This window comes from Aquarana catesbeiana, linkage group LG01 (assembly GCF_042186555.1).
Source record: "Aquarana catesbeiana isolate 2022-GZ linkage group LG01, ASM4218655v1, whole genome shotgun sequence".
Classification (NCBI taxonomy): domain Eukaryota; kingdom Metazoa; phylum Chordata; class Amphibia; order Anura; family Ranidae; genus Aquarana; species Aquarana catesbeiana.
In genome coordinates this window covers 376,099,779-376,127,374 of record NC_133324.1, presented here as the reverse complement: position 1 = coordinate 376,127,374, position 27,596 = coordinate 376,099,779, and the positions used below count along the sequence as shown (strand labels likewise).

At 44.7% G+C, this 27,596-nt stretch overlaps 1 protein-coding gene across 1 annotated transcript in view; it reads right to left on the bottom strand.

Annotated features, from left to right (window-relative positions):
• RASEF (RAS and EF-hand domain containing) overlaps positions 1–27,596 on the bottom strand; it is a 167,388-nt gene extending 139,792 nt beyond the window's left edge. Inside the window, exon 1 of the mRNA XM_073633747.1 lies at positions 26,841–27,596. Coding sequence (XP_073489848.1) covers positions 26,841–27,211 — 371 coding nt within the window. The 5' untranslated portion in view covers positions 27,212–27,596. The remainder of the gene's footprint in view (positions 1–26,840) is intronic.

Genomic DNA, 27,596 nt, shown 5'->3' with positions numbered 1-27,596 from the left:
TCTGATCAGCTCTATGGTCAGCTGGCTGAATCACCGGCTGCATTCTCAGGTTCCCTGTTGAGACAGGAGAGCCAGAGAAAAACACGGAAGACGGTGGGGGGGGGGGGGCATTCCCTCCCACGGCTTGTAAAGGCAGTCTAGAGGCTAATTAGCCGCTAGGATTGCTTTTACATGAAAGCCGACCGCTGGCTGAAAAGAATGATACCAAGATGATACCTAAACCTGCAGGCATCATTCTGGTATAACCACTCAAAGTTGTGAATGGCGTACCTGAAGACAAAAAAATGGTTAACAATAAAGCACAGTAAACAATAAAGTATAAATAATTACATACCTGAAAAACAAACATGATAAAACATAATAACAATAACAATAACAATAACAATAACAATAAAACACTGCAGAATAGAATACAGTAAAAAAAGAGCAGAACAATAGAGAGAGAGAATAGAGAGAGAGAACAATAAAACGACAACTATTTTTTTTTATTTTATATATATTTTTTTTTTTTTTTACACTTTTTTTGTAACTAACTTTTATAACTGTAACCGGTTCCAGGTTCGGGTCTCTCAAAATGCGATGGCATCTTGGGAGACCCTGTGAAAGTGTGCCTAGTCTGTGCAATGCTGTACCCTACGCTAATACTCAACTAGTGTATGGTAGCGTTCAAAACATTCACCAATGCAAAGACCAGGATTGTCAGGACAGAAGGGACAATAATAGCGGGTGTCACGCCTATATCCGCGTTTGCTGCAGACACAACATCTTTTTGGGGGGGGTTCGTTGGGTAGGGGTACTCGGGAGCACATAAAAATGCCTCTCATGCAGCCGACTGCATTTCGTTGGGGGATGTGAATGGGGGAAGTACGGGCGCTGCAGAAGTGGTGGGTTCCCAATTAGGATTGGCGAATGCAGCAGGAAGGGCACTATGGGCACGACGGGCCTGTGTTTGTCTTTTTGGTGGCAGCGGGACACTACTTGTGCTTGTCACCTCACCAGCTTGAACTGCACTTATGGGACTCGCCACGTCACCAAGTGTTACTGCAGTGCTGGTTTGACTATGACCGGGGTGTACTAGGCCGCTGGTGCTTGCCAGTTCAATAAAAAGCTTCCAAAAAAACTGTTAGCGATCGCAGGGATCAGGCCTGACTCTGCGAACGCTGCAGTTATGCGTTTAGTGTTTTGTAAGTGACAGTGATCGATCGATACTGCACTTGGGTGGGCTGGACTGGGCCGGGCGGAGGGGCAAAACGCAGGTGCTAGCAGGTATCTGGGTTGATCCCGCTAACACTGCGTTTTTGGGAACCCTAAACTGCTGGGGACGCTAGTATAGATCTGATCTGATCGGATCAGATATTGATCCGTTCAGATACTATACCACTAAAGGAGGCGTATGCTGCGTGCGTGGGTGTTAGCGGTACTGGCGCTAACCTGACGCTGCCTGGGGCCGGTGCTTGCTAGTTCACCAAAATGCTACCAAAAAAACTGTTAGCGATCGCAGGGATCAGGCCTGACTCTGCGAACGCTGCAGTTATGCGTTTAGTGCCTTGTAAGTGTCAGTGATCGATCGATACTGCACTTGGGTGGGCTGGGCGGAGGGGCAAAACGCAGGTGCTAGCAGGTATCTGGGCTGATCCCGCTAACACTGCGTTTTTGGGAACCCTAAACTGCTGGGGACGCTAGTATAGATCTGATCGGATCAGATATTGATCCGATCAGATACTATACCACTAAGGGAGGTGTACGGTGCGTGCGTGGGTGTTAGCGGTACTGGCGCTAACCTGACGCTGCCTGGTGCTTGCTTGCCAGTTCACCAAAATGCTACCAAAAAAACTGTTAGCGATCGCAGGGATCAGGCCTGACTCTGCGAACGCTGCAGTTATGCGTTTAGTGTTTTGTAAGTGACAGTGATCGATCGATACTGCACTTGGGTGGGCTGGGCGGAGGGGCAAAACGCAGGTGCTAGCGGGTATCTGGGCTGATCCCGCTAACACTGTGTTTTTGGGAACCCTAAACTGCTGGGGACGCTAGTATAGATCTGATCAGATCAGATATTGATCCGATCAGATACTATACCACTAAGGGAGGCGCATGCTGCGTGCGTGGGTGTTAGCGGTACTGGCGCTAATCTGACGCTGCCTGGGGCGACGCATATCACCGCCGGGCGATCAGGGGGCTAAACCTTTATTAGGTAATAAACGGCGGGTGCCCTGACACTATAAAAAATAAACAAACTAACCAGCGTCACCCGTAACGGTTATACGGTGATCAGTGGTGAAAGGGTTAACTAGGGGGCAATCAAGGGGTTAAAACATTTATTAGGTAGTATATGGGGGTCCCTGTCACTATAAAACGCTGACGGCGAACCTAAATATTTACCTCACTAACTAGCGTCACCAGCGACACTAATACAGCGATCAGAAAAATGATCGCTTAGCAACACTGGTGACGGGGGGTGATCAAGGGGTTAAAACTTTATTAGGGGGGGTTAGGGGGGTACCCTAGACCTAAAGGGGGGTAATACTAACTGTCCCAACACTGTAACTGTCACAAACTGACACTATGCAGTAATCAGAAAAAAAAAAAAAAAAAAAAAAAAAAAACCTGCTGGTGTCAGTTTGTGACAGGGGGGGGGGGTGATTGGGGGGGGATCGGGGGGCGATCGGGGGGGGGATCGGGGTGTTTTGTATGCCTGGCATGTTCTACTGTGTGTGTGTAGTGTGTTGTGCACTCACATTGATGTCTTCTCCCCTCGGCGCTGGAACGGAAAATACCGAGCCGAGGGGAGATGACATCATTTCCTTTGCTGCTGTTTAGCATACAGCAGCAAAGGAGTGTTCCCATTGGCCGGCGGCGATCGCGAGGGGGGGGCCACGAACGGATGGCCTCCCCCTCATCTCGGATCGCCGGGGAACAGAACGGGACCGCTTCGGGCACCGGGGGGGGGTCCGATCGGACCCCCCACCCGCGAGAGGCAAATCACGTACATGTACGTGATTTTGCCTGCCCGTGCCGCCTTGCCGACGTAAATCGGCGTTAGGCGGTCCTTAAGTGGTTAATGCGTCCACTGACTTCAATGCTAGGGGTTATTTATGCGTCCTCTGTTACCTGCCTATCAGAGGGGGTTATTATGGCATCTGGCACCAGTGCTGGGGGTTTTTAATGCATCCGCTGACATCAATGCTAAGGGTTATTACCACAGCCTCGGCTACCTGTTTTGGAGGTTATTATAGCGTGCACTGACACCAATTCTGGGGGTTATAATTACTTTGTAATTTAATTCTAGTTTAGGGGCGGGGCAGGGTAGAGGTTGGGTGGGGTAACTGTTGGCAAGTAACTCTTAAGGCCTGGCTAGTAGCTCAGGACTTAAAATTTTGAGCCTTGGTCTAATGTATGGATAACACTGTTTATCTTCTGTAATGTCTCTACTGAAATTTTAATAAAAGCATTGAACAAGAAAAAAAGCTTAACCTGTAGGGAGTTAATAAATAACTAACATTTGTAAATTTTAAATTGCGTCTTTTTGCAAAATGGTGAAAATCCAAGGTATCCAAAAATTTCTCATAAAATCTAGGAGGTTTTCATTTTTCACATACAGCTTTCAGGATTTGTAAAAGACCCCCCCAAACCATACATTTTCTAAAGCACATGGCCAATGGAATAAAAAGAAGGTGCTACTGATTTTTAAGGCAGCACGATATTTGCACAAATGTTTATCAAAACAATATTTTCGAAAAAAATACACTAAAATCATTAATGGTGTACATAAACAAAACAACAAAATTCCTGCTAAATTGCTACTAAAGCATTGTTCACATGTGGCATACTAAATGTAATCTAATGTTTACCCGCACAGGGATGCACAGGTGTTCCATGCATCCCCGTAAGGCAGTCCCATTTATGTCAACTGGGATGCAACGGCTGCACAGGCATAGCCGCTGTTGCCATGCTGGTTATGAATCGCTCATTTGTCAGTGTTTTTGTATATACTTTTACTCATTAAAATGTAAGAATTACTGCAACTTAGAAGGCGCTGCTTCTTGTTCTTTTCGCTGTTCCCAATCTGACATCTGTGTGGGTACATGACCCCAAACGCAGACAGTGTGAGCTCAGGGACATGCATGCGGAAATACATGGATGTAAAATTGGGAGCAACGGCTCTGTTTGTGCAGGTGCTACATCCCAAATGACATCAATGGGACTGCCTTCACAGAGATGCACTGAACACCTTGTAAAGGTACGCTGTGTATGTCCTGTGTGAACAAGGCCTTAGGCCCTTTTCACACAAGAACACCGATCGGGTCTGCCTATCCGTTTTTCAGGCGGGCCCAATCAGACCACCCATTGTTCTCTTTGGAAAGGCTGATATCTGCATCAGCGGAGTGGACACGAACCTGTCATCTGTCTGCTCAACGGGGATCAGCAGACAGACCCCCCGGGGTCATATTAGGAGCGACTGGTCCATTAGGGGCGCAGGGACGTTTGTAAGATTTTTTTTTTTTTTTTAAGCCGCATGATTAGAGCCTGAGGCTCTAATTGGCTTGAAAAAGGTAGGGCTCAGGGGTCAGAGCATTGCACCCTGAACCCACCCACTTGTGACAAAAGCGAATGAATATTCACTATTGTCTTCTGGCTTCTCCTCCTGGCCAATCAGGACAGATCAGGTTGGCTGGGAGGAGAAGCTGAGGAAGCCATGGAGAGGTGAGACCGTCACAGTGGAGGGGTGAGTGCGGGGGGGGGGGGGCGTCACCGTGGAGGGGTGAGTGCGGGCGGACCTGGGGTGTTTTACTGTGTTTGTGCTTTTTTTTTTTTTTTTTTTGGGGGGGGGGGGTCTTTGGTGAGATATCAGAGGTCTAAACAGACCCCATATCTCTTTTTTTTGAGACAGAGAAGGGGACTGAAAGTAGTCCCTTTCTCTTTAGCACTGAATGAATGGAATCTGTATAGAGATTTCATTCATTCCTAAAATGACAATCTGATACATTGTAACACCCGTGGTTACAATGATCAGCTGTCAGTGGATATAGGAGTCTGCTGAACAATTGATATAAGCTTATGGTCATTGGAGTGACCATAAGCTTATGGGAGAGGGAGATATGAAGTTCGTACGGTGTACGGACTTGGCCACCTGCGGGCACTTTTTTAGGTATGTACGGCGTACGGACTTGGCAATGAAAGGGTTAAACTGTCATTTCTATCCTGCAGCGGCTCCTCCCGTGACCCGCTGTTGACTCACCGTCAGTCCCATTCACTTTAATAGGACGGCTGGTGATGTGGCAGTGACAACAAGGTGAGGGACGTGGCGGAAGCAGGGGACTGGATGCCCGCTAACAGGCGCTGCCATGATGGATCTGAAATGACAGGTGCTCTTTAAGGACTTATTCTTGCTGGTAAGAAGCTTTAATATTTGCAAACAAAATAAAGGTTTCCTATTTAGAATAATAAGCTGTCAGGTTACTAAAACAGTGATATCAGAACCAATTCAATCATACAGTTTGTAGTGTACATAGATTTGCAAAACAATGGGATAAAGGAATATTCCTGGGCAATGTTTTATCTCATGGTTACTGTGAAATTGTGTGAATGCATCCAATGCAGTGCATTACCAAAAACGTAAATATTGCAGAATATACACTGACAAAAATTAAGAAATAATCAAACAACTATAGATATCTCTCCCTCAGCGGTCACGTTGAAGATACAATATCAACCAAGCTGCTACTATAATAAAAAACTATAATAAAAAACAATGTAACAAAATTGTGTCCACAATAAATATTTAAACACTAATCGCGCTTATATATTCTGAAAGTCTTTCAAACTTGATACACAGTCCACTTTTGACAAAATAGGCAGCCAAAATGTGAGAAAGATGAAGGAAAATCCGCTCCAAAAGAGAAATATTCAGGGAAAATTAAAATTAATTACTCCAGACGTTTAGTGTCGGTTCACACAGGGGCGGCACGACTTGCAGGTCGACTCACCGAGGCGACCTGCACACGACTTCAGCAGCGACTTGCAAAACGACTTCTGTATAGAAGTCAATGCAAGTCGCCTGAAGTCGCCCCAAAAATACTACAGGAACCTTTTTCTAAGTCGGAGCGACTTGCGTCGCTCCTATTAGAACGGTTCCGTAGTACAGAACGGGACGCGACTTGTCAGGCGGCTAAGTCGCCTGACAAGTCGCCCCTGTGTGAACCGGGGCTTAACCATCACCGCGATGCTTGAATGACAATCACCCAAAAGAAATTTACTTACCAGATATTAATGGATTTATTGCCTATCTCTGGGTATGTTGTTATCAGCAAGCCTCTGTGAATCTTCATCCAATATTAGTGGGAAGGTGTGTGGATGTCAGGTGGCTAAAATCAGCAATTAATGCATCTTTCCATCTGTATGTTGCTCGTGACAAGCACGAAAATAAGGGTGCACATAGCGTAATACAATTTTCCAAAAGGTATGTTTATTTAATAAACCCTCATAGATGTACACTTACAATAAAAACATAAGTTAAAGGCATAAGTTATACTTGTGAAGTCGCTTCCTTCTGATGTACCTCTTCATCGATACAGTGGTGATCCTGGGTAAGGTAAACTGGAGAGCCGACAGCTTGATTCAATGGCATGGGTTGCTGCGTGATCAGGCCCTGACTAGTTTCCTCATTGCTTTAGTCAGAGGGCATCTCTGAGGAAAGCAATGTGTATCAAGTTTGAAAGACTTTCAGAATATGTAAGCGCTATTAGTGTTTAAATATTTATTGCAGAATATACAGCCTCATGCTACATAACTAGGCTCCATTTCATGTTGAATAAACTAAATTATTAATGTATCTTAACCACTTGCCGACCGCCGCACGACGATGTACGTTGGCAGAATGGCACGGGCAGGCATAAGGACTTACCTGTACATCCTTGCCTGCCCGGAGGCGGGGGGTCCGATCGGACTCCCCCCCGGTGCCTGCGGCGCTCGGATTCTCGTCAGGGGCGATCAAAGGTGAGGGGGAGGCCACTCATTCATGGCTCCCCCCTCGCAATCGCTCCTGGCGAATGAAATGCTTCCTCGGCTTCTGTAATGTAAACAGAAGCGGAGGAAGTGATGTCATCTCTCCTCGGCTCGGTATTTTCCGTTCCGGCGCTGAGGAGAGAAGACATCGATGTGAGTGCACAAACACCACACACACAGTAGAACATGCCAGGCACACAATACAACCCCCATCACCCCCCGATCAGCCCCCCCCCCCCCGTCACACTGACACTAAGCAGTTTTTTGGGGTTTTTTTCTGATTACTGCATTGGTGTCAGTTTGTGACAGTTAGTGTGGTAGGGCAGTTAGTGTTAGGCCCCCTTTAGGTCTAGGGTACCCCCCTAACCCCCCCTAATAAAGTTTTAACCCCTTGATCACCCCCCGTCACCAGTGTCGCTAAGCGATCGTTTTTCTGATTGCTGTATTAGTGTCACTGGTGACGCTAGTTAGGGAGGTAAATATATAGGTTCGCCGTCAGCGTTTTATAGCGCCAGGGACCCCTATATACTACCTAATAAAGGTTTTAACCCCTTGATTGCCCCCTAGTTAACCCTTTCACCAGCGATCACCGTATAACTGTTACGGGTGACGCTGGTTAGTTCGTTTATTTTTTATAGTGTCAGGACACCCGCCGTTTATTACCGAATAAAGGTTTAGCCCCCTGATCGCCCGGCGGTGATATAAGTTAGGTGTTAGGGTCAGATAGGGTCTGCGTTACCCCAGGCAGCGTCAGGTTAGTGGCAGTAGCGCTAACACCCACGCACGCACCGTACACCTCCCTTAGTGGTATAGTATCTGAACGGATCAATATCTGATCCGATCAGATCTATACTAGCGTCCCCAGCAGTTTAGGGTTCCCAAAAACGCAGTGTTAGCGGGATCAGCCCAGATACCTGCTAGCACCTGCATTTTGCCCCTCCGCCCGGCCCAGCCCAGCCCACCCAAGTGCAGTATCGATCGATCACTGTCACTTACAAAACACTAAACGCATAACTGCAGTGTTCGCAGAGTCAGGCCTGATCCCTGCGATCGCTAACAGTTTTTTTGGTAGCGTTTTGGTGAACTGGCAAGCACCATCCCCAGGCAGCATCAGGTTAATGCCAGTACCGCTAACACCAACGCACGCACCGTACACCTCCCTTAGTGGTATAGTATCTGAACTGATCAATATCTGATCCGATCAGATCTATACTAGCGTCCCCAGCAGTTTAGGGTTCCCAAAAACGCAGTGTTAGCGGGATCAGCCCAGATACCTGCTAGCACCTGCGTTTTGCCCCTCCGCCCAGCCCAGCCCACCCAAGTGCAGTATCGATCGATCACTGTCACTTTCAAAACACTAAACACATAACTGCAGCGTTCGCAGTCAGGCCTGATCCCTGCAATCGCTAACAGTTCTTTTGGTAGCATTTTGGTGAACTGGCAAGCACCAGCGGCCTAGTACACCCCGGTCGTAGTCAAACCAGCACTGCACAAACACTTGGTGACGTGGCGAGTCCCATAAGTGCAGTTCAAGCTGGTGAGGTGGCAAGCACAAGTAGTGTCCCGCTGCCACCAAGAAGAAGACAAACACAAGCCCGTCGTGCCCATAATGCCCTTCCTGCTGCATTCGCCAATCCTAATTGGGAACCCACCGCTTCTGCAGCGCCCGTACTTCCCCCATTCACATTCCCAACCAAATGCAGTCGGCTGCATGAGAGGCATTTTCTTTATGTCCTCCCTACCCAACGAACCCCCCCAAAAAAGATGTTGTGTCTGCAGCAAGCGCGGATATAGGCGTGACACCCACTGTTATTGTCCCTCCTGTCCTGACAATCCTGGTCTTTGCATTGGTGAATGTTTTGAACGCTAGTTGAGTATTAGCGTAGGATACAGCATTGCACAGACTAGGCACACTTTCACAGGGTCTCCCAAGATGCGAAAGTGTAAAAAAAAAAAAAAAATAGTTGTCATTTTATTGTTCTCTCTGTCTCTATTCTCTCTATTGTTCTGCTCTTTTTTACTGTATTCTATTCTGCAATGTTTTATTGTTATGTTTTATCATGTTTGCTTTTCAGGTATGCAATTTTTTATACTTTACTGTGTACTGTGTTTTATTGTTAACCATGTTTTGTCTTCAGGTACGCCATTCAGCTGCAGTGTGGATTTATTTATCTTGACAGCAACAGCGTTTGCTCCCACGATATATAAAGCTGTGACTCCAGCCGAGGTGATATATGCCGAAGCATGGGGGCAGCAGGGGCGGAGGAGCGATTTGCGGGAGGATGCCCCCATGCTTCGGCATATATAAATGGTGCATGCATGTATGCCCATCATTATAAGTGGGTGGATGAAGGGAGGTATTCTAATGGTGAGCATACCCACTGGTCAATCTCTTTTTTTCGTTCAGCCCACAGGCTGCATGAAAAAAAAAAAGATTACAATATATGCCCAACAAGGACCAGCAACGTACTGGTATGTTGCTGGACTTTGAGTGGGTTATACCAGAATGATGCCTGCAGGTTTAGGTATCATGTTGGTATCATTCTTTTCAGCCAGCGGTCGGCTTTCATGTAAAAGCAATCCTAGCAGCTAATTAGCCTCTAGACTGCTTTTACAAGCAGTGGGAGGGAATGCCCCCCCCCCCCACCGTCTTTTATGTTTTTCTCTGGCTCTCCTGTCCCAACAGGGAACCTGAGAATGCAGCCAGTGATTCAGCCAGCTGACCATAGAGCTGATCAGAGACCAGAGTGGCTCCAAACATCTCTATGGCCTAAGAAACCGGAAGCTATGAGCATTTCATGACTTAGATTTCGCCGGATGTAAACAGCGCCATTGGGAAATTGGGAAAGCATTTTATCACACCGATCTTGGTGTGGTCAGATGCTTTGAGGGCAGATGAGAGATCTAGGGTCTAATAGACCCAATTTTTTCAAAAAAAGAGTACCTGTCACTACCTATTGCTATCATAGGGGATATTTACATTCCCTGAGATAACAATAAAAATGATTAAAAAAAAAATGAAAGGAACAGTTTAAAAATAAGATAAAAAAGCAAAAATAAATAAATAAATAAAAAGCACCCCTGTCCCCCCCTGCTCTCGCGCAAAGGCGAACGCAAGCGCCGGTTTGGCGTCAAATGTAAACAGCAATTGCACCATGCATGTGAGGTATGTGAGGTATCACCGTGAAGGTCAGATTGAGGGCAGTAATTTTAGCAGTAGACCTCCTCTGTAAATCTAAAGTGGTAACCTGTAAAGGCTTTTAAAAATGTATTTAGTTTGTCGCCACTGCACGTTTGTGCGCAATTTTAAAGCATGTCATGTTTGGTATACATGTTCTTGGCCTAAGATCATCTTTTTTATTTCATCAAACATTTGGGCAATATAGTGTGTTTCAGTCCATGGAATATTCTATACTGTGACACAAGTTGCGGGAAAAAGACAATTTTTTTTTTTTTTTGCACAAAGTTGTCACTAAATGATATATTGCTCAAACATGCCATGGGAATATGTGAAATTACACCCCAAAATACATTCTGCTGCTTCTCCTGAGTATGGGGATACCACATGTGTGAGCACCGCCTTCAGGCTTTCTAAGGGCGTAAATTTTTGATTTCACTCTTCACTGCCTATCACAGTTTCGGAGGCCATGGAATGCCCAGGTGGCACAAACCCCCCCCCCCCAAATGACCCTATTTTGGAAAGTAGACACCCCAAGCTATTTGCTGAGAGGTATAGTGAGTATTTTGCAGACCTCACTTTTTGTCACAAAGTTTTGAAAAAAGAAAAAAATGTTTTTTTTTCTTGTCTTTCTTCATTTTCAAAAACAAATGAGAGCTGCAAAATACTCACCATGCCTCTCGGCAAATAGCTTGGGGTGTCTACTTTCAAAAATGGGGTCATTTGGGGGGGGGGGGTCTGTGCCATCTGGGCATTCCATGGCCTCCGAAACTGTGAAATCAAAAATTTACGCCCTTAGAAATCCTGAAGGCGGTGATTGGTTTTCGGAGCCCCGTACGCGGCTGGGCTCCCAAAAAGTCCCACACATGTGGTATTCCCGTACTCAGGAGAAGCAGCTAAATGTATTTTGGGGTGCAATTCCACATATGCCCATGGCCTGTGTGAGCAATATATCATTTAGTGACAACTTTGTGCAAAAAAAAAATTTGTCACTTTCCTGCAACTTGTGTCAAAATATAAAATATTCCATGGACTCAACATGCCTCTCAGCAAATAGCTTGGGGTGTCTACTTTCCAAAATGGGGTCATTTGGGGGGGGGTTTGTGCCATCTGGGCATTTTATGGCCTTCAAAACTGTGATAGGTAGTGAGGAGTGAAATCAAAAATTTACGCCCTTACAAATCCTGAAGGCGGTGATTGGTTTTCGGGGCCCCGTACGCGGCTAGGCTCCCAAAAAGTCCCACACATGTGGAATCCCCATACTCAGGAGAAGCAGCTGAATGTATTTTGGGGTGCAATTCCACATATGCCCATGGCCTATCATTTAGTGACAACTTTTTGTAAATTTTTTTTTTGTCATTATTCAATCACTTGGGACAAAAAAATAATATTCAATGGGCTCAACATGCCTCTCAGCAATTTCCTTGGGGTGTCTACTTTCCAAAATGGGGTCATTTGGGGGGGTTTTGTACTGCCCTGCCATTTTAGCACCTCAAGAAATGGCAGTCATAAATTAAAGGCTGTGTAAATTCCAGAAAATGTACCCTAGTTTGTAGGCGCTGTAACTTTTGCGCAAACCAATAAATATACACTTATTGACATTTTTTTACCAAAGACATGTGGCCAAATACATTTTGGCATAAATGTATGACTAAAATTGAGTTTATTGGATTTTTTTTTATAACAAAAAGTAGAAAATATCATTTTTTTTTTCAAAATTTTTGGTCTTTTTCCGTTTATAGCGCAAAAAAAAAAACCGGCAGAGGTGATCAAATACCATCAAAAGAAAGCTCTATTTGTGTGAAGAAAAGGACACAAATTTCGTTTGGATACAGTATTGCATGACCGCGCAATTAGCAGTTAAAGCTACGCAGTGCCAAATTGTAAAAAGTGCTCTGATCAGGAAGGGGGTAAATCTTTCCGGGGCTGAAGTGGTTAAATAGAAAAACATCTTTAAATAGATTTTTACTCCAAAAGCATTTTATTAAAATTACTTTTTAATAAAAATCAAAAAAATCTGATTTAAATTAAAAAAAAAAAACCTGATTTAAATTAAAAAAATCTGATTTTTTTTTTTTTAAATCCATGATTTTTATCCACCCTGCCTGTAGATAACTGGAATTTAAATATTACAGGTATCCATTATTAAACCTTGTTATACACAGGGTTTGGAAGACAGTTGATATGGTAGTTGGTATGTCAACAACTGTCAGACCCCTTAACCCTGACACAGAGTTTGGTTTTAAACTACTATCGCTAATACAAGCATTCTCCTTCAAGCCTGTATAATTATAATAACTTAAAGAGGAACTTTACTCCCCACCTATCTCACCCCCCTTACCTTTTATGCTGGGGAGACCACAAATCACATACTCGCATGCCTCACAGTCTGGCAGTGTTCTGTAAGGATTTGCCACCCCACTGCTGCAAACAAGATCTCACATTGTGTTTTTGTAGACAGCTCCCTGAGGACGCATCCCAGCAAATGCGCATGAGCCTACCCTGTAGCTTCTTGGGATGCATAACATGGATATCCCAGGAGGCTGCAGGCAAGCAAGACATCATTCTTGTCCAGGCTAAAACCTAAGAAGTGCTGGAAAACTTTCCCAAAAGTTGTAAAAAAAAAAAAAAATTAAAAAGTAGTTAGCAATTTTGAGAAAACAGGAGGCTATAACTGAAAGTGGTTGGAGAGGGTTTGGGTCTACTTTAAGACCAAATATTAAGATTTTTACATAAGGTAAATAATGTGTACTGGTTATGTTTGTTGTATTCATTTAGCAATAGTAGCGTTTTGTACCATGTTAACCACAGATTGATGCAGAAAGTTTGGAGTTTAAGTGATACCATTTATTGGCTAAGTTAAAGTAGAATTCCAACTAAAGCTTAACTAGTCTTAAAAATGCTCCCTCCCACTTCCTAACACCTATGTTAACTAACTTGTGTAAAAAAAATGTATATACTTACCTAATTTCAGCCTGCTTCGGTCACATGATCCGACTCCCCTCTGTCAGCCAGTGGTGTGGCCACAGGGGAGAAGAGGGACTGTTAGATTAGTTAGGCTTTAGCTGGAATTTTACTATAAATTGTAGTTTGTAGAAATGTAATCAGAAAATTAAGTCCTGGTAGATCACTTCAGACCGGCCCCTTTTGCAGGTGTAACTATGTAAAACATTAAAAATAAGTTATTTAAAATCCAGTAATACAAAGAAGTTGATTTACTAAAGGCAAACAGATTGTGCACTTTGCAAAGTGCAACTGCACTCTGCATGAGCAGTTGCTCCAGTTCCTTGCATGTGATGAGGTAAAGCTTCACTTTACAAAGAATACCCAATTTACTAAGCTGTAGAGCAACTGCACTCTGCAAAGTGCACAGTCTATTTGCCTTTAGTAAATCAACCCCAAAGTCTCACCCTGCTCTGCACATGGATATCCCCCTGATGAAACCACATGAGCCTGTGGTGTAACGCATAGGGGAGGGGCTTGATGACATCACAACGTTTGTAAGGTTTACAGGAAACCAGTAAATATACAGCGGAACGCAGATACCTGTACATATTGTATATATTGTATTACTGCATTCTGGCAATACCTGGTGCGATACAGAAGTGAGTGCATTTCTGTAGTTTGTATGTGGGAAATAAAGGCGCTTTAGGGATAAAGCACTATTTTATTTTTTCCTTTTGCTGAGCGGTGTCTTTGAGAGTGCAGTGGAACGCTGAGAAGAACTGCTTCTCAGGATAAAAGGCTAAAACCATATAGTCCACATATGAGGGACACAAGCGCTTTTTAACTTTACATATATCGTAAGGTCTTGGGCTCCAGGTAATAGCACATCTGGTGATGGTGGTGGGATTCACAATATTTAAGCACTGGTGTAGATGAATAGAAGCACTAGATAAAAAGTAAAGAGAGAGAAGGATTGAAGAATTATGTGTCACAGAATGGACGCTTCTATTTTTTGATTGTGTAATCTGATTATATGTATGTATTTTATTATTATTATTATTTATTATTATTATATGTAGCAAGCTCCCGGGTCCCCATTGGTCTAATGAGAACCTCCAGAGTTAGAGACAGCTGACATCCTTCTGTGTAGAGTGGGTTACAAGGCATGGTGGGGTAATGTAAGGTAGACTCATTGGTGCCAGACACTTCTTGAATGCCGAAGGGATTTATTTTCTCTTGAACAGAACTGTGGGAGAGAGGGTTTAGGGCCAGGACACCCTTAAGTAGTTGCAATAGTAATTAGCAGACTCAGACTTCTATAGGTATAGCCATGCAGGCAAAGGCACCCAGCCAGACACGACATCTGCATGTGTAGGAGCGCTGTCTCCTATGACAACAGTCTTATAACAGTTTCTAACACACATTGTAAGAACTCCTTTACTTCCTCTACAATCACTTCTTGTAGATCTTCACTCCCAGTCTCTCTCACTAGACTTGCTGATCCACTGCCACTGGATCTCCTGAGCTCTTCCAACCTGGCTTGACACCTGCTGAGGTTTCCAATTCTTCACCGTCCCCGGGTGGTGAGAATACTGCTCCGGTACTTGCTTCAGCTACTCACTGCAGTCCCTGGTAATAAGGTGGTAGGTCCCTTAGTGGCGACAGCTTCCCTTCTACCTTCGACCACAACAGGTTCTCAGGTCAGCAGAACCTTTTACTTATGGTTGGACTGCAAGCTCTGCCCCACAAAGCACCTTGTCCCAATCCTACGCTGCTCACTTTTGCTTCTGGATAGGCCTTGAGACAGCTTAGCAGCCAGATGTCCTCAGGATAGGCCTCAGGCTCTGGCCTAGCAGCCAGGGGCAGCACAACACATGTCCACCCAGACAGTCGTCCAGGTGGCACAGAACCCCGATCACCTGACCTCACCCAAATAAATAGGCTCTCCCAGCAGGCCAATGGACCCAAGAAGATCACTGCATATTGGCTGAGATACCCTATCTATTCCTAATCTGTCTTTGCAATGCCCTTGTCTTATCTAATGTCACCAGATACCCGGCCATCTAGTGACAGAAGGGAAAAGTGCAGCAATTCCAGAATTAGGGTGGAAGCAATTGATTCCCTATCAATTGGCCAATGCAACTATACCTGGCAGGTAAATGTACTAGCAACCCTGCCTAAACATCAGGGCGCTACACATAGAAAGCGCTGCACCGTTATTATTTATTTTAGTTTAGTGTAACTCATATATGAGAGAGTGTGGAAAGAAAGTGATAGCAGCTTTCATTCATTGTTTTTGGTAATAGCACATTGGAGGTTAATTTAGATAAACATAGCAGCTCTCAAGGTAAAATTTTACACTGATGTACTGACCATTATCTATAACAGTAAAGTATAAGGGACAAAAGTATATATGCTGAAATATAAAAATGGAAACTGCTGTGTATTTTTGACAGCCGAAGTGTTCAATGATCTTCTATAGATCTACCAACAACTATTTAGTGCAAGGACCTCCCTTATTGGATACAAATTGATTGGATAGATTGAGTAGGTCTTATTACATAGCCTTGGTAAATCTACAACTGATTGTCCACATATAAACATGTAACATATCAAGAGGAGAGTCATTCAAGATAAACTATCACATAAGTTTAGGACTTTATTATCTTCTGGTTATGGAAAAGCACCCATCGCTCTCTGCCTATGGCTCGACCACCTGTCCTTCCTCCTTGCCTGGAGAAGTCATAAAACGCATCAAACACACTGCTGCAAAAATCACTTTTACTTAGTTACATAGTAGGTGAGGTTGAAAAAAGACACAAGTCCATCAAGTCCAACCTATGTGTGTTAAAAATAGAAATAAAGATACCAAAGCGCTGAAATGAATATTTGAAATAAGTGACTGAAAATAACTAAATAATTAAGCTGCAATCATTTTAAAGGTGATCAGGCACCTTGGAGTGAATATATAGTGTGATAAAATTAATGATGCGCTCTAATTAACTTTCAATCAGTGCACAGAGAATACTAAATCCAAATCCCATCCTTTTTCAAGGATTAATTATATTCACCAGTATCATCACTTATATATTGAGATTATTTTACACGAGATATTTACATGGTACTAATTCCATTTTTATTTATTTTTGCTTATTTTGTTTGATTTATGGGATTTGGATTTGGTATTCTCTGTGCACTGATTGAAAGTTAATTAGAGCGCATCATTAATTTTATCAACCTATGTATGTGATTATTATTACATTATATATCCCTGTATGTTGTGGTTGTTCAGGTGCTATCTAATAGTTTTTTTAAACTAAACTATCGATGCTCCCCGCTGATACGACCGCCTGTGGAAGGGAATTCCACATCCTTGCCGCTCTTACAGTAAAGAACCCTCTATGTAGTTTAACCACTTCAGCCCCGGAAGATTTGGCTGCTCAATGACCACTTTTTGGGATACGGCGCTTTAACTGACAATTGCGTGGTCGTGGGACGCTGTACCCAAAACAAAATTGACGTCCTTTTTTCCCACAAATAGAGCTTTCTTTTGATGGTATTTGATCACCTCTGTGGTTTTTTATTTTTTGCGCTATAAACAAAAAAAGAGCGACAATTTTGGAGAAAAAACACAATATTTTGTATTTTTTGCTATAATAAATATCCCCAATATTTTTTTTTGAAAAGCGATTTTTTTTTTTCTCAGTTTAGGCCGATATGTATTATTCTACATATTTTTGGTAATAAAAATCGCAATAGGCGTATATTGATTGGTTTGCGCAAAAGTTATAGCGTCTACAAAATAAGTGATAGATTTATGGCATTTTTATTATATTTTTTTTTTTTTACTAGTAATGGCGGCGATCTGCGATTTTTATCGTGACTGCGACATTATGGCGGACTCATCAGACACTTTTTACACATTTTTGGGATGATTGACAATTATACAGCAAAAATGCACTGATTACTGTATAAATGTCATTGGCAAGAAAGGGGTTAACACTAGGGGGCGATCAAGGGGTTAACTGTGTTCTCTGACTGTGTGTTCTAACTGTAGGGGGAGGGGACTGACTATAGTAGATGAAAGATTGTGGTTCCTAGCTATTAGGAACTCACGATCTGCATCTCCTCTCAGAACAGAACAGGGATTTGTGTGTTTACACACACACACACACACACACACACTTCCCTGTTCTGCCTCTCGTGCCTGCAATCGCTCGTGGCCGGCGGTCATCGCGACGGCCGGTCACTAGCATCGGCACCCCCACAGTGCAGCGTGCGTGTGCGTGCGCCTGCTATCCCACTTAAAGGAGCTGACGTATAGCTACGATGGTTCACGGGGTCATGCCGACCTGCCGCAGTATAATGACGGCGGCTGGTCGGCAAGTGGTTAAGGTTAAACCTCTTTTCTTCTAATTTTAATGAGTGGCCACAAGTCTTGTTAAACTCCCTTCCGCAAAAAAGTTTTATCCCTATTGTGGGGTCACCAGTACGGTATTTGTAAATTGAAATCGTATCCCCTCTCAAGCATCTCTTCTCCAGAGAGAATAAGTTCAGTGCTCGCAACCTTTCCTCACAACTAAGATCCTCCAGACCCTTTATTAGCTTTGTTGCCCTTCTTTGTACTCGCTCCATTTCCAGTACATCCTTCCTGAGGACTGGTGCCCAGAACTGGACAGCATACTCCAGGTGCGGCCGGACTAGAGTCTTGTAGAGTGGGAGAATTATCGCTTTATCCCTGGAGTTAATCACCTTTTTAATGCATGCCAATATTCTGTTTGCTTTGTTAGCAGCAGCTGGGTATTGCATGCCATTACTGAGCCTATCATCTACTAGGACCACCAGGTCCTTTTTCATCCTAGATTCCCCCAGAGGTTCTCCCCCCAGTGTATAGATTGCATTCATATTTTTGCCACCCAATTGCATTATTTTACATTTTTCTAACTTGAACCTCATTTGCCATGTAGTTGCCCACCCCATTAATTTGTTCAGATCTTGCAAGGTTTCCACATCCTGCGGAGAAGTTATTTCCCTACTTAGCTTAGTATCGTCCACAAATACAGAGATTGAACTGTTTACCCCATCCTCCAGTTTGTTTATGAACAAATGAAATAGGATTGGTCCCAACCCTGGGGGACCCCACTACCCATTTATCACCACCCTCTGAACTCGCCTTTGTAGCCAGCTTTCAGTCCATGTACTTACCCTATGGTCCATGCCAACGGACCTTACTTTGTACAGTAAACGTTTATGGGTACTGTGTCAAATGCTTTTGTAAAATCCAGATACACCACTTCTACGGGCCTTCCTTTATCTAGGTGGCAACTCACCTCCTCATAGAAGGTTAATAGATTGGTTTGTCAAGAACAATTCTTCATGAATCCATGCTGATTGTTGCTATTGATACCGTTCTCATTACTAAAATCATGTATATAGTCCCTTATCCCCTCCAAGAACTTGCATTCTATTGATGTTAGGCTAACTGGTCTGTAATTCCCAGGGATGTATTTTGGGCCCTTTTTAAATATTGGTGCTACATTGGCTTTTCTCCAATCAGTTGGTACCATTCCAGTCAGTAGACTGTCAATAAAAATTAGTTACAATGGTCTGGCAATTACTTGACTGAGTTCCCTAAGTACCTTCTGTTGCAACCCATCTGGTCCCGGTGATTTATTATTGGATCCAGCGCTCATGCAGGCGCTCACCAGGCAGTAAGATCTGTCCTCATAGCCTTTTCTACTCTATGCTCCCGCAGTCACAAGTGCTCTGACATGATCAAGACCAATGCCAACCCCAAAGCCCTGTAGTGGATGTGAGGGTCTTGAGGGACAGACCACTGCTGGAGGGTAGGAGAATAGAGGAGAGTGCCAACTGCCGGGGTAGTGGGCAAGTAAAAGTGATGTTCCTGGTCCCCCAGACCTAAATAAGCATTTAACTCTTGCAGGTAAGGTCTAGCCCTGCTGCAATGGGGGATTTTTATTTTCCCCAAGAATGGGATCTTAACCATCAAAGTATAATTACTTGCAAATATGTTTTAGATAGAGTAGAGAAGTTTAAGAACACTTTTTTTTTTTTTTATTGTTGTCTGTGCCACCATTAGACAGATTCACCTTCTTTACAGTGGTTGTAAACCCTGTACTACAACTTTTACCTACAGGTAAGCATATAACAAGGCTTACCTGTAGGCACCATGAATATCTCCTAAACTTGCACCGTTTAGGAGATATTCACTGTATCCTTATGTGCTGTCGTCATCGGCACATTTTATGAAGTCATGCGGTATTTTAGCAGTGAAAACATGCAGTAATTTAATGCCTGTCAGTAGCTGACATATTTATTACCATTAATAAATAGGCGTTGTAAAGAAGAGGCCACCCGCGTCCTTAAAGCGGAGTTCCACCCAAAAGTGGAACTTCCGCTTTAAGCAATCCTTACCCCCTGACATGCCACGTTTGTAATTTTTTTTTTTTTGGGGGGGGGGGGGGAGTGGGTACCTAGTTTTGACAGGTACCCAGCTCCCAATTCCTCGCGGGCAGCCCCTCACTCACTGCACACTTCTGGGACACGTCACAGAAGATTGCATGGCCATTCAAGATGCGCAGCGCTACTCGCACATGCACAGTGCGCACCCGGCTGTGAAGCCGCAAGCTGTCACAGTCAGGTGCCCACAATAGTGATGCCGACACTGCGGAGGGAAAGGGAGAGAAGTGAGACTTCGGGCGGCCGCATCGCTGGACCGCGGGACAGGTGAGTGTGTGTTTATTAAAAGTCAGCAGCTACACTTTTTGTAGCTGCTGACTTTTAATAAACAAAGAAACGGGTGGAATTCTGCTTTGACAACCACTAAACAACATGGTTGTTAAGGACGGGATTCTTCACTGACAGCTGAAAGCAAAAAAAAACAATTGCCAGCTATTTAAAAAATGTGGGAAAAACGGTGTGGGTTCCCCCCCAAAGCACCTTGTCCCCATGTTGATGGGGACGAGGGCCTCTTCCCCACAACCCTGGCTGGTGACTGTGGGGGTCTGCGGGCAGAGAGCTTATAAAAAATTTTCCCCCCCATGTGAATGGGTATGGGGTACATAGCATCCCTACTCATTCACCCCAAAAAAACAACATAGGTACAAGGTGCTTTGGGACAAGGGGGGTTCTGTTGAGGGCATGTGGCCTGGTATGGTTCAGGAGGACAGGGGGCGCTCGCTCGTCCCCTCCATTTCCTGACATGCCAGATTGCATGCTCAGATAAAGGTCTGGTATGTATTTTGGATGGGATCCCATGCCAATTTTGGTGTGGGGGTTCCCTTTAAAATCCATACTAGACCGAAAGGGCAATTCACATTTTTTTTTTGCCTGAAATTGTGTTTTTTTAACTTTCAGCTGTCAGTGAGGAACCCTGCTGACAGCTGATGACTCATCGGTTGTTAAGGACGCGGTGGCCGTCCACTCCTTAACAACAAGTACACATTCCACACATACTGCATGCCTGGACCACTCCTTAATAACCGCATGCATTTAAAGAGGAAGTAAATCCTCAGCAAAAAAACGTAAAAACAAAAAAACCCTGCAAGACAAAGGCATAATTAGCTAGTATGCATAGCATACTAGCTAATTATGTATTACTTACCTCAGATCGAAGCCACAGCATCGGTCCACGTCTCCCCCTCCGACCGCCGACATGATGTCCCGGAGTGACTTCCGGGTATCGCGGCTCCGGTGCTGTGATTAGCCAGAGTGGCGATGACGTCACTCCGGGCATGCGCGCGGGAACGGCACAGTACAACTGAAGCAACGGCATATAGCGCCCTTGCTTCAGTTGTCTTAAGTGTGCATGTGCCGCATCACGTCGGCACATGCAAATACAGGGTTATCTCCTAAACCGTGCAGGTTTAGGAGATATCCTTGTTAGCTACATGTAAGCCTTAATATAGGCTTACCTGTAACATAAAGTTGTAAACAAGGGTTTAGAACCACTTTAAAGTGATTGTAAAGTCTCATTTTTTTTTTCTATAAAAATAACAAACCTGTTACTTACCTGCTCTGTTGCAGTGGATTTGCACAGGGCAGCCCGGATCCTCCTCTTGGGTCCCTCTCCTGTGCTTCTGATCCCTCCCTCCTGTCGAGTGCCCCCACAACAAGCAGCTTGCTATGGGGGCACCCGAGCTGAGTCACAGCTCCCTGTGTCCACTCACAAGCAATACTTAGGCAAAATGTGTCCAGACATCTAAATATTGTATGCAAGTTCCTTTTGTGAATGGAGCCCATTGGCTCTAAGTTTGGCCCCAGGGAGGTGTGTGATTTGCCCCAAATTTATTCTGCAGCAGGACAACAACCCCAAACATACAGCCAATGTCATTAAAGTGGGGTTCCACCCAAAAAAAAAAAAACTACATGAAAAATCCTAAAAAAAAAAATACAAAAAAACATTTGGATATTTTTTTTTTTTTTTTACTTACCTCTAAATGCCTGTTGCTAGGGGGTCCCTCGTAGCCTGCCTCTTCCAGTGCCTGGGCTGGTGACATCACTTCCCCCTCGGCACAGGAAGGGCTCAGCACTGCTCCCTCCCTCCTGTCAATCATCTGGGACCCATTACAGGTCCCAGGTGACTGAGCGGCCAATCATGGTGCACGGCGCCGCTCGCGCGTGCGCAGTGGGTGCCAGGCTGTGAAGCCACAGCCCGGCGCCCACAGTTGCAATGCCGGCGCCGCTGAACGGAGGGGGAGACGAGCGGGGCTTCGATCCCCCGCATCACTGGACCCTGGGACAGGTAAGTGTCCAAATAAAAGTCAGCAGCTGCAGTAAGTTTTTTTTTTTTTACTGGACCTCGGGTGGAACTCCTCTTTAAGAACTTTCTTCAGCGCAAAGAATATCAAGGAGTAGTGGAAGGAATGGTTTGGTCCCCATAGAGCCCTGATCCCAACATCAAGTCTGTCTGAGATTACATGAAGAGACAGAAGGAGAGACAGAGGATTTCCTTTGTCTGGTATTCCTCCTGACAATGTTTGCCTGAAGTCAATGTGAGATCTAAGGCACCTCTGCAACTGACTGCTAGTAAATCAGTAATGGTAGAAGGATCAGCTGAAGGAAGACTACGTGCAATAATGGTGGCTTGTGCTTTGCCCTCAACCTTTTTTAAGCTCAGCTTCCAGAGTTCATTTCCTCTTTAAAGCCCAACTCCAGGATAAGCTTGTAATCTCACAGTATACTTCTTTTATGAACATAAAATCCAATTGCCAACAAATTAAATACATAAGTTATAGCATTCAAAAGTCCAGTGAGGTCACTTTTGCTCTTAGTCTTTGAAGCCAAGTCCAGATTATTAAAGGAGGTATAGCCAGGCAAAGCACAGATTCAGCTGGCGCCAGAGATTGACGAGAGGTCAGGGTGGGTAGAACTTGCAACCAGTATGAAGAAATGAAAGAAATATATCTAATTGTATTAATCACTCCCATACTTCAAGCCATATTGATGTGGTTACATCAGCCTAGATCAGTGATGTCGAACCTTGGCACCCCAGATGTTTTGAAACTACATCTCCCATGATCCTCATGCACTCTGCAGTGTAGATGAGCATCATGGGAAATGTAGTTCCAAAACATCTGGGGTGCCAAGGTTCGCCATCACTGGCCTAGATGATACAGATACTACACAGCAGCATTGAGGAGACCGGTGCAATACATGCAACACAGGTGTCTGGTCCCCTGCACAGGAGCTGCACACATAAAAGCCTCTGGAGAGGAACTTAAAGTGATTGTAAACTTTGATTTAAAAAAACAAAAAAAACAGACATGTCATACTTACCTTCTCTGTGCAAGGGTTTTGCACAGAGTTGCCCCGATTCTCCTCTTCTGGGGTCCCCCCATGGAGCTCCTGTCTCCTCCTATTCTCGAGTGCCCAGTCGAAAAGCCGCTTTCCCAGGGGGCTGTCGCCCCCCCCCCCCCCATCTCCCATGTCACTGGATTTAATTGACAGCAGCGGGAGCCAATGGCCCCTGCTGCTATCAATCTATCCAATGAGGACCCGAGACAGCGGCTGGAGCTGCTGTGCTCATCCCCGTCGCTGGAACGATCGGGCTCAGGTAAGAAAAAGGGGAGGGTCGGGGGGGGGGGGGGTGCTGCAACACAAAAGGTTTTTTACCTTAATGCATAGAATGCATTAAGATGAAAAACCCTGAGGGTTTACAACCCCTTTAATTACATGATATCTCAGTAATGCTATAATTACCTGGATAAACTGGTAATATATGTAATCCATCCATGCTAAAATTTATTTTGCATGACATTAGGCTTTAAGTGTATTTATTTTTTACATTTTGGAGAGTGTGAATAAATGTTAACACCCCACCTGATTTTATTGTCAGTGTCCCCTCTAAAGAAAGTCATCCACTCTATTTGTATTAGTGACCATTGTTATGGCACAAAAAAATAATGGGATATTCAGTATCTAACAGTTGTAACTGTAAGGCCCCTTTCACACATGCGGACAGTATGTCCGTATTTCATCCATCCGTTTTCGGATGAAATACGGACATACATGCATCCCTATGGGATAGCGGGTGTCAGCGGATGTACATCCGCTGACACCCGATGTTGTCCGGCTCCGCTCTCGTCCGATTCTGCGGACGGAAGAAAATCCTATTTTTCTATCCGTCTGCAGAGCGGATCGGATGAACACGGACAGACGGTCCGTGTTCCTCCGATCCCCCATAGGGGAGAGCGGAGATCTGACAGGGCGGTCCCTGCACAGTGTGCGGGTCCCGCCCTGTCATCTGCCTGCTCAGCTGGGGAAAACGGAGCGATCCCCGCTGAGCAGCGGATAAACACGGGGCGGATCAACACGGATCCGTCCCGTGTGAAAGGGGCCTTAGATACTGTCAATAACGAGGCAGCGATGGGAAATCTTTCAATGGGACAGAATTTTAGAGGTTTAACCACTTAAGGACTGGAAGGATTTACCCCCTTAATGACCAGGCCATTTTTTGCGATACGGCACTGCGTTGCTTTAACTGACAATTGCACAGTCGTGCGATGCCGTACCTAAACAAAATTGAGGTCCTTTTTTTCCCACAAATAGAGCTTTCTTTTGGTGGTATTTGATCACCTCTGCGGGTTGTATTTTTTGTGCTATAAACAAAAAAAGTGACAATTTTTGAATAAAAAACTATATTTTTTACCTTTTGCCATAATAAATATTTCAACAAAATATATATAAAAAAACGAATTTCTTCCTCAGTTTAGGTCAATATGTATTCTTTTACATATTTTTAGTAAAAAAAAATAATAAAAACAAAAATCGCAATAAGCGTATATTGATTAGTTTGCACAAAAGTTATAGTGTCTACAAAATAGGGGGTAGATTTATGGCATTTTTATTTATTTATTTTTACTAGTAATGGCTGCGATCTGCGATTTTTAGCATGACTGCGACATTGCGGCGCACAGATCGGACAATTTTGACACACTTTTTTTTGGGACCAGTGACATTTATACAGTGATCAGTGCTATAAAAATGCACTGATTACTGTATAAATGTCACTGGCAGGGAAGGGGTTAACACTGGGGGCGATCAAAGGGCTAAATGTGTTCCCTGGGAGGTGTTTCTAACTGTATGGCGGCTAGGCTGACTGGAGGAGGAGAGAGATCGCTGTTCCTAATCACTAGGTACAGACGATCACTCTCAGCTCCCCTGTCAGAACAGAGATCTGCAGTGTTTACACTGGCAGATCCCCGTTCTGCCTCTGTGTGGAGCGATCGCAGGAGGCCGCCGGAAATCGTGCCTGCCGGCCACGAACACGGCTCCGGCACCTGCTAGATCAAGAAGCGATGTACAATGATGGCGATTTGCGTAATAGAGCCGACCTGCCCCAGTACAACTCCAGCGGCTGGTTTTTAAGTGCTCTTTAAGTTTAACTTTATTCAAAAACTAAAAGAAAAAAGCTTTGGCAAGAAACATCCTTTAACACTTGTATCGCTATAAAGCAGTCTTGTTCGAGTTGGGTTCCTTAGAACCTTAGGGTTCCTCAGAGGTTGTTAGGAGTTCCTTGAGCAATGAGCATTTTCTGCATCCCAGATAAGTAACCACTGACACCAACAATGTCTTTAGATATTGGTAAGGAGGGCATTCATCCCACTGACCACCAAAGTAAGGAACATTTTTTCCCACTGCCTGTAAAGTAATATGCTTCCCGCTCACCAATAGTGTAAGAAGCATTCTTCCCATCGACCACAAAGTTAGGAGCATTCTTCCTACTGAACAGCAAAGTAAACATTCTTTCTGCTGACTACCTAGGTAAGGTGCACTGAAGACAATGTAAGGAGCATGTTTCTCACTTCCCAGGAAAGTGAAGTGCATTCTTCCCACTGGCCACCAATGTAAGAAGCCTTCTTCCCACTGGCCACCAATGTAAGAAGCATTCTTCCCACTGGCCACCAATGTAAGAAGCCTTCTTCCCACTGGCCACCAATGTAAGAAGCATTCTTCCCACTGGCCACCAATGTAAGAAGCATTCTTCCCACTGGCCACAAAAGGAACATTCTTCCCACTGACCACTAAAGAGCATTCTTCCCACTGACTACCCAAGTAAAGAGCATTTGTCCTACTGACTGCAAATTAGGAAACATTCTTCCCACTGACCACCAAATTAAAGAGCATTCTTCCCACTGGCTACCCAAGTAAGGAGCATTCTTCTCCATGACTGCAAAGTAAGAAGCATTCTTCCCACTGACCACAAAGTTAGGAGAATTCTTCATACTGAAAAGCAAGGTAAACATTTTTCCTGGTGACTTCCAAGGTAAGGAGCACTGAAGACAAAATAAGGAGTAAGTAAAGTGCATTCTTTTCACTAACTGCCAATGTAATGAGTATTCTTCCTGCTGAACACCAATGTAATGAGCATTCTTCCCACTGACCACCAATGTAATGAACATTCTTCCCGCTGACCACCAATGTAATGAGCATTCTTCCCGCTGACCACCAATGTAATGAGCATTCTTCCCGCTGACCACCAATGTAATGAGCATTCTTCCCGCTGACCACCAATGTAATGAGCATTCTTCCCGCTGACCACCAATGTAATGAGCATTCTTCCCGCTGACCACCAATGTAATGAGCATTCTTCCCGCTGACCACCAATGTAATGAGCATTCTTCCCGCTGACCACCAATGTAATGAGCATTCTTCCCGCTGACCACCAATGTAATGAGCATTCTTCCCGCTGACCACCAATGTAATGAGCATTCTTCCTGCTGACCACCAATGTAATGAGCATTCTTCCCGCTGACCACCAATGTAATGCGCATTCTGACCACCAATGTAATGCGCATTCTTCCCACTGACCACCAATGTAATGAGCATTCTTTCCAGTGACCACCATGCTGTGCCCAGAGCTGTGGATATAGTAATTATTGTCAGAGGTTCCTGGAGACCTAAACTTATTGAAAAAGTTCTTCCATATTAAAAAGGTTTAGAAAGGCTGCTGTAGAGGGAAAGGGAGAGTTAGAAAAGAAAGGTGTATAGAAAAAAAACATATGCATCCAATACATATACTTTCAATACAGGATCTATCAGCTGATCCTGACATTGCCCATAATTCACAAACCCTAAACTCAAAGAAGTAATCCTGGGGGGGGGTTCCTACACCCCAACCTGCTGTTATTCCTGCCATTCTGTGCCAGCCCCCATTATGGAGAGTGTCAATGAGAAAACAGCTGTTACTGACCTGGGAATGTAGTTGGACTCCTCACCCAAGCGCAGCTGGAAGTCTTTCCATGCTGGACTAAAGTTCTCCTCCTCATGGTGCTCCTCACTTGCAGTAATTGGGGTAACCTTTTGAGAAGTAGCAGGGTCCCGGCTTCCATCATCCACATGAAGCCCCTTAGCGCCTCTGAAGCCCATGACAAAATCCTCAAAGGTGATAGCTCCGTCTCTGTCGGTGTCCAGGCGCCTGAAAATGTTCTCCACCTCCGCGGGGCTCACCTTCAGCTCCGCACACAGGTCGGAGAAGTCCCCCCTTCCCAGACGGCCAGAGCGCTTGGCATCAAAGGAGAGGAAGAGGGCGCGGAGCCTGGACAACTTTCCCTCTTCTTCCATCCGAGAGCTAACAAGACAAGTCCAGCTTTTCTAGTATTGAAACGGTGAGGCTGGATAGGTCCAGTGCCAAGTAGACCCTGGGATGGTCAGTGATCGCTCAGCAGAAAGAGAAGCAGACAGGTGCGTTCCAGGAACAGAACGGTGATGTGAAGACGTGGCCAGCTGCAGACGACTTACACAAAGCTAACACAAAGCCAACTCGTCTGCAGTCCAGCAGCTGAGCGTACATGGGCTGCGCTGTGTCTTCTCCTCCCTGGGGAGGTCTGCTCACATGTCCCAGCGCTCAGGTGTGGAGGAGACCAGGTGAGCTTCTCATTATGGGCTCTCCTCTCCCCAGCAATGCCGGGCGGACTGTGCTGGCTCCTACACCAGTAGGAGGGAGAAG